The 8,251-nt window shown below is 45.9% G+C and overlaps 1 protein-coding gene across 1 annotated transcript in view; it reads right to left on the bottom strand.

Annotated features, from left to right (window-relative positions):
• LOC125756250 (uncharacterized) overlaps nt 1–5,800 on the bottom strand; it is a 205,675-nt gene extending 199,875 nt beyond the window's left edge. Inside the window, exon 1 of the mRNA XM_049418586.1 lies at nt 5,454–5,800. Within this exon, the coding sequence (XP_049274543.1) occupies nt 5,454–5,738 (285 nt within the window). The 5' untranslated portion in view covers nt 5,739–5,800. The remainder of the gene's footprint in view (nt 1–5,453) is intronic.
• Nucleotides 5,801–8,251: the final 2,451 nt, after the last annotated feature.

Here is an 8,251-nt window from a genome sequence, read left to right as displayed (position 1 = left end):
AATAATGTTATGCTCATAAAAGCGTGCTACAGAGAGTATAACTGAAGTATCGTTCAGCGATCCCTTTGGAGCTGCCTGCGCTATTTTATTCTTGTAACGATGGTGCTTTACGAGCGAAACTGTGCTACTCTTAGTTAAGCCGGTTAGCTACGCCTGCGACGTAAAGGACACTGGCGCGAGTACTGTTTACTTACGTGCCAATATATGTATTATGTGCAGCTGGGTGCCTCGTGTCGAAATAAATTTGGGGACATCAAACACTGAAATGAAAGCACGAAATACTGGCCAGCTGTTGAGGAGCACCGTGCCATTTATTACCTTTTGAAGACGAAATCTTGAAGGCGTGGATGTCATCAAAAGCACTAAAGCTTAATACTACGTTGAAACTGGCAAAGCATGCTGATTGCTTGTGCTTGAAAGCACTACCTTGCACTAGATTTCGTCAAAGGAAACGCTCAAAGGTATGAAGTGCACCCCCACACAAAGCTCACGCCTGCCTTCAACCCAGATGCGTGTCACACAAATTAGGCTCGCAAAATGAAATAGGTGGCCATCACACTGCAGAATACACGCTGTCAGTGTACTTACTCGCGCATTTTCACTCGGCTCCTAGTTTTTTGCTTGAATCACAGTTATCCACTCGCGGCGAAGCTGAAAACACCGCACCGGCACTATTTCCGTGGCGCGTCATAATTGTCGCAGACAACGCTAATATCCTCTTGTTGCGCAGCTTGTTTTGGCATCCAAGACGACGCAGTAGTGCCCAGACGAGCTCTTATACGCAGAAGCAGCGTGAACGGGCACTTTTTCGTATTTTAAAGCCTCAGAACTGCAGCTTGCCCTGTTTACTTGGTGCAGCCCGCGCGCGCCTTGGCAGCCCCGGTCAGCCCGGCGTCTGGGTGCGAGAGTATCCGCTCGGCTCGCCAGCAGCCTGGGTGCGAGACAGGCGTGCTCTGGTGTATGGAATGTTGCAATAAGCAGGCTTACAAATGAAACACTTCTGAGAACAAATAACTCTTGATCAATGTCGTCACTGGCGTCAAAAATAATTAGAAAATATAGGCTCAACTTCTTCCATAAATTCACCTAGGACGTTATTTGCACTAAAGTATCGGGGAGTCCGTTCCAGTCATCAATGGCCCTAGGGAAAAAACTAAATTTAAAACAATCGCTAAGACAGAAGGTGGAGGAATGTACATACCGTGTCTGCGCATAAAATGTCTCTCTTTGGATGTTAAAGTAATCAGCTTTGTTTATGGTAATGATATTATGAATAATAAGGAAGAGAAAACTTTAGTCTTTCAAGTGAACTCCTGGAATCTAATGAGGGCAGTTTGGCGACTTTGTTAAGTTCTGAAGGGGAGTCATGCCGCCGATACTTGTTATAAAAAAACCTTAACGCGAGACGTTGAATTTTACCAAGTTTAGATAAAAATGTTACTGGTATGGGTCCCATATTATTTTTGCGTACTCTAAAATGGGTCTGATTAATGTTTTGTATGCCAGAATTTTTATTTTAGGAGGTGCGCTGTGAATGCGTCTTCTTAAGGGCCATAGTGCATTCCGTGATTTGATAAATACGTCATCAATATGAGTATTCCATGTTAACTCAGACCTTATGGTGACACCAAGGTAGTTGTGCGCGGACACTCTTGTTAAGACGGTGCTGTCAATGGAATATGTGTGAAGCATAGCTTTGTTTTTTATCGTAACCGACACGACAACCGTTTCTTTTTGTGTTTAATACCATTTGCCAAGTGTCGCACTAGGTTTTAATATTTTGCAAGTTTAATTCAAGAAGAGTTTGGTCATGGGGATTTTCTATTTTATTATATAGGACACAATCGTCTGCAAACAACCGAATGGGTACTGTGATAGTAGTGGGCATATCATGAACTGTACGAGCAGCATGGACCGTGAACCGTACGAGGAGCATGGACGTAGTTTGTTTAATTTAGTAGTTGTGCGCATATCGCAGGCTTGCCAGCCATATCGGACACACCGAGGTGTAAAGGGTAGCTCATGGTCCGACGTGACGTCAGCACTCACGTTTAAGCGTTGAAAGTTTTATCGCTACAAAGTGTACGCTACGGGGCGGTGATTGGTATATCATAAATAGCCGTCGTCGTCGAGCAACGCTTAACTATAGATTGCGGAGACAATGTTTATTGTATTAGTAAAAAAGCGGAAAGCGAACACTGCAACCACAGCTGACGCGTCGCCCAGAGATAACGCTTGTAAACGCTACATATTCAAAAGGTGATTGAAGCTCTGGCGTGGCTCTGTGGTAGAATACTTTACTGGCATGCAGAATGCCTGGCTTCGATACCGGCTCGAGCCGCAATTTTCTTGTTTAATTCCATCAGGCTATTTCACCCATCGACAACGCCGCCGACGACAGTACCACATTTTCCGCAACTCGGAATCATTAACGCTGTCGCGTTAAAATTCCCCAACGCAGGGTTATATGGACAATGAATCACATTTGGTGTATGCCCGCATACCACTTTATGCGAGTATGGCCGTGTTATGCGGGCATGTGCAACACGTGACTGGTGAAAAGGGTTTCGAGATATACGCGATGGGAAAGTAACGTTATTCTTGATCTCTGAATCGTTTGGTCATACACTCATGTCTTATGGCAATTGTCGTTTATACCAGGCTGAGAAGACGACGACGAGAGCGCCCAGATGTAGATAGATAGATAGATAGATAGATAGATAGATAGATAGATAGATAGATAGATAGATAGATAGATTTGAGGAAGCAACAATCTGGGTGGAGGGGTGCTCTTGGGGCCATTCCTCCCCCCCCCCCCCCCCGTCTTGGATTAGGCGAGTCATAGGAATTATTATGCATTTTTAATAATTATTACATTGTTACAAACGCCAATATTGAACACTGCAATCACAGTTGACGATGCCGCAATTTGACGCCATTCTTGGGTCTTTTTCGTAAGAAGTTTCAAGCACTGACGTAGCTCTTTGAATGAATACTTGACTGCCACGTATAATACCTTGGTTCGACTGCGGCTCGAACCGCGGGTTTTAAATCTCTGAGTCCCTCTGGGCCTAAATTTGCGGAAAAGGCACACGTTCACTTCGCTTTGCATCAGTTGCTTCACTTGCAACCCGATACATTCGCGGGCGATCGCAAAAACCGCAAAAAAATGGGGGGGGTGGTGATAAACAGCCAGTTTCGGCATCTTGAATACCTGTTATCCATGCTATATACGAGTCACCAAAACTGATCATAACTATATAAAAGCAGTTTCAACTGAAAGCCCAGTGTGCCCAAAAAAGTAATATAATCAGCGCTGTTTTATTAAAGTCACGCAAAAATCGGAATTCACGGAGGTCTCTTTTGTTTCCCGCCGCCGAGCGCTGCCATCTTGGACTGGTTCGAACGTTTAAAGTTTCGCCTTTCCGTTATAACCATCCTCGCACGAAATGTCTTCATTGGGAAGCGGAGAAAGAAAGAATAATGATAAAGGCAGGTCTAACGAAATTCGCGGTGTATGCAAACGTCCTTTTGTTTGTTGCTGCGGCAGTTTGTGCTGTGATACTACCGGCGGAGTGCTCGAATGGCGCTCGCCTATCGGCCGATGAAAACAGCTGGCGCGTCTTTGTTGGGAAACTACGTGAGCGTTAACAGCGGCGAACAGACACTTCTTTAGACTAGTTCGAAACGAAATCATGCAGCGCCGTACGGAGAGCCAAGCGCAACCTTTATTTGTTCGTGTGCGGTGACAGAGAGGAAACGCTATCGCGAGCCTGAGACGAGCCGGTGATGGCGCCGAGCTGAGCAAAGAGGAAAGAAAGAAAGAAAGAAAGAAAGAAAGCAAAGAAAGAAAGAAAGAAAGAAAGAAAGAAGAAAAGAAAGAAGCAAGAAAGAAAGAAAGAAAGAAAGCGCAGCACAGTCACAGCGAACGCTGAAGAGCGGCATTTCTAGAACCCTTCTAAACTCTCTTGTGGCTACTCATACAAGTACACTACAGGGCACCCACTACGCCATGAATCATAATTTTTGTGAAGTTGGCAAGCACCACTACGCCGCTATTCGTCATTCTACGTAGAAGTAAGGTACCCGCTACAACCTGTAAAGCATTATGTGCACTTTGTTGATGCGGCGGCTGATGACGATTAAGATTTATGTCTGAGCTTTTGTAATGGGTTGGAAGCTTTACACGACACAACACTCAAGTAATTCGCATTGCTTGACACCCCGCCGTTATTTCACCCTCCCACCACGCTACATCAGTATGCTAACGTGAGAAATAGAGAGGAAGAGAGAGAGAGGAAAATGACTTTATAGAGGCCCTGATGAAATGGATCATGGGGGCCTTATCGGCTTTCTGGTCAGCTAATACAAATGCACTTGCGAGGTACCCACTACGCTACAAGTCGTCATAATCTTTGTGCAGTGGCAAAGCAGCCACTATGCCATTTTTCGTCATATTGTGGAGAACCGTGGTACCTGCTACACATCTGTAAGGCATTATGTGCACTTTGTTGATGCTGTGGCTGTTGAGGACGAAGAATTACGGCTGAGCCCTTTGTAATGGGTTGGAGGCATTCAACGACCCCACTGGTTGCGCAGTTCGCACTGTGTGACGCCTGGTTACATGTGTGACACCTGGTTGATGTTTTGCTCTTATACCACGCTATATTACATATATTAATGTGGTTCCTTCACGGCATGAAGCCTGTAGAGGGTCTTTTTGCAACGGTATTTCAAGCAGCGGCATAGCTCTGTGGTAGAGCACTCGGCTCCCCACGCAGAGGGCCCAGGTTCGAACCCCATTCTATCTTAGATATCTTTATTCCGTTTTTGTTGGTGTTGTTATCTCGCGCGATAGCGCTTACGAACAGCGGCGGTGGTGGTGGTGGTGGCGACAGCACAATCACCGATGTCATCGATTCATGCACTCCGTGTGACAACGCAAAGATGCGGGGCTGACAGCGCAGCCGATCCCTCTGCGCTAGTTCCCGCTGCCTGTACGCGCGTCCACGGGTTCTTGCTCTGTCGAGGGGCGGTGCCTCTAATGTCACCGTTAGATTAACGAGGCAGGCATACTCAACAGCCTTTAACGGCAGACGTGTGGCTTGTACACCTCATTCATGGCAAAGCAGTGCAATGCATGTTGTCATCGCGCTTTTTTAAGCAGTGGCAACCTCGAGAAATGATTACCATGTGACGTCATAACGGCAATAAACGCCATCCCCGCCACCGTAAGTTAATCCTTACGAGGGAAAAAGGAGATTAAATTTGCTGACATAATTCCTGGGTTCCATCAGTCAGCTAGTGGGATCACTCTGCGAGTAAATGCGGTATGAGTGAATCAACGCAGCTTTATTTTCTATAATTTCTTCTTGCCCGGCTACGCCTTTCCATAATAACTTTATACATAGAATATTAGCGCAAAAGGCTTTATGTCATTTAGGAAATCCTACCTTCCTTTTGAGCAGGTTCCCCACAGGAAACTCCATCCATTGGACATCTTCTTCCAAGGCTCGTTGACCGTCGAGTGGACAGCAGTGCCCGCCATCGTTGCGGCACTGTTCGTAGCACTTATTGCAGAAAACGTGCAGGCAAGGCAGAAATGCGGTCACTCTGGTCACTAGGCCGCACGCTTTGCACATTATGTTAGGTGGAATTGGTTCCACGAAGTTCAAGGCTCTCCAGTCCAACTCGTCAGAAAAACCGACCAACATGTACCGATGCCTCGGAGTAGGCATGGTGAATGAAGCAGCCGCTCGCTATCACAGCCGAGGCAAACACCCACCGCTGATACCTCGGAACGCTGTCGATAGTCTTTCGTAGCGGCCGTTTCCATGACTACTATCGCACTTATGGCGCTTCCGCGCGGCGGTCTGCCACGGCATATTACGCGCTCCTATACTGTCGCAAGGAAATGTGCGCATGCCAGGAGTGTACTGACAGCTAAACAGCCCGTGTGTTCAAAGGCTCACCGTATTAACAAATTCTTTTAGGCATTGCTTCAGAAAACAAATGTAAGAGCGAGAACTGTGTTCCCAACGAGGATTCCCAACGAGGATTTAAAGGACAAATACTTGCAAGCAGACTATTGCACCCATCTCCATTGGTAAGATAGCTTATCGCACACTCAAACGGTCAATTCAATGCACTTTAAGGCGCAACAATAATTGTTTTTCATATGTGTCTTTACCGGTTTCTTAAAATAATTGGTAACTCATTTGGCCGTGACGCTGCTGCAGAAGCATAAATTCACGTGACTGTTGCTTATTTATTAATCTTAGTTAAGTTTTTTTAAATCATATTTTTTAGTATCTACCAGGTGCGCTGCAATTTCAAAATGAATATCTACCGATATACAAGTCAGGAACAAAACCACCCTGACAGGCCGTGTAATGCGCATTGCAAATGAACGGACCTGTACTTTAGTTAAATAGCGGGTGTTAAAGGAAGGGAAGCGCAGTACAGCAAGTCCAAAATTAAGTGAAGTGTGCGCCGCAATTGGTCTTGCTCAATGAAACACCACATGTCGTCATCAGAAATAAAATGATGTGACCTGGTCAGCAACTTCAAATAGTTCAATCTGTGTCAGCTATTCTGAGACCACTGAAGGAATCCGCTCAAGAATAATGGATACTACTGAACAGCCATTCGTCCCGCTTAGCAGATAGAGATAGAATGATGATGATAAATACGATGATGTTTGTATAGGTGCTGTTCTTGTTCATATAATTACCGGCCCTACCACAGCAGAAAGAATTATAGCAGCTTCGCACTAGTGATGCCAAGCCTGAAGGAAGAGCGGCGCTGGGTCGCCTTCGTTGTTTTTCTTATGTTTATTTATTTATTTCTTGTCTTTCTTTCTCTTCCTCTCTGTTTTTTGTATCTGTTGTTGCTTTCTATTTCTGTCTTTCTCTTTCTCGCTTTCTCTATCTGTATATCTCTCTCTTCCCTTCTTTTTGGTCTTCCTGCTTATTTCACTCTTTTTATTTGATACTGTTTATTTCTCTCTTTCGTTCCCTTTCTATCTTCCTCTCTGCTTTTTCTATTTTATTCCGCGTCTGTTTCTTCTTTCCATTTCTCTCTCTTCCTATGTCTTTCTATCTTTGTATCTCTTTAATCCCTTCATTTATCTATATTTATTTTTATTTTCCTCTTTCTTTCTATTGCTTTTTTTTCTCTCTTGCTGTTTCTCTCTTTCTTTCTCTCTCTTTCTGTCTCCCTATTTCTCTTTTTTTCTGCTTCTTTCTTTCTATCTATCTCTCTACACATGCTCCACTTCGGTGAGCAGAGTTTTCGTTTAGCACTCGCGTGATTGCAATTAATAAAGAACAGATCTTTAACATCCTTCAAATTACACTTAGAAACTCCGGAGAGTGTTTCGTGACATAACATCATTACCATAAACATGTTCCCTTTTAACAGCGAAGCTCTTTTTAGTCGAGGCTTTCCCGTCCGACGGCGTAGCGCTGGTCCCGTGGCATCGAATTTGGCGAGAGTGAGGCTCCGTAGGAAGGGGTGGGCTTCGGCGTGCCGTGAGTGGCGTGCGTGCAAATTGACGGGTGAACCAATAAAAAGTCACAGTTTCACCGCAAGGGCGAAGCAATGAATGCGATAGCAACAAATTGTAGTGTTATACGAGGTGAGGCTGGCAGCTAACTGTTTTGTATCCGAACTCGCGTAACTACAAAACGCTGGTGTAAGAGAATACAACCGTTCCAGGGAGAGATGCTCTCCGCCTAGTCACTTCGCGTTGAGAGCGCAGCACGTCGTAGGGTATACGAGCCGCCCGCTCTGATGGCTGTCGAGATGGCGCGCGCGCCAGCGATCGCAACCGCGCCCTTACATTCAAAGTTCAAAGATGCTCCTCGCGCGACACCCCCCCCCCCCTCTGAGCGAATGCACCTTCCGAGCGACGGAGGGTGCATGCGTCTTTTCATGTTCGTTAAAGATGGGTGGGGCGTTTGCTGTCTGCGTCGAGGGCAGGCCTCCCGAGCGGGGTGATGTTATCGCATGCACCCTCCGAGCGATGGAAATGGGCCGGCTCGTTTGATCTCTGCTTCGGCCGCGTTCGTCACCCCCGGTCGCGCGCTTTTACCCGCGTTAGAACATACGATGCGCGGGGGGGATCTTATCAATTTGGACTTCATACGGGAGGAACATGACGGTGACGGCAAAAACCCGTCGAGACTGTCCGTATAGTTCCTATCGCAATAAAACGTGCGCCATGAAGAAAACACCTTTGCTGCTGACT

The sequence above is a fragment of the Rhipicephalus sanguineus genome, chromosome 8 (genome assembly GCF_013339695.2).
Source record: "Rhipicephalus sanguineus isolate Rsan-2018 chromosome 8, BIME_Rsan_1.4, whole genome shotgun sequence".
NCBI classification, from domain to species: domain Eukaryota; kingdom Metazoa; phylum Arthropoda; class Arachnida; order Ixodida; family Ixodidae; genus Rhipicephalus; species Rhipicephalus sanguineus.
Note: the sequence above shows the minus strand (reverse complement) of the source record. Positions and strands in the feature narration are given on the sequence as shown.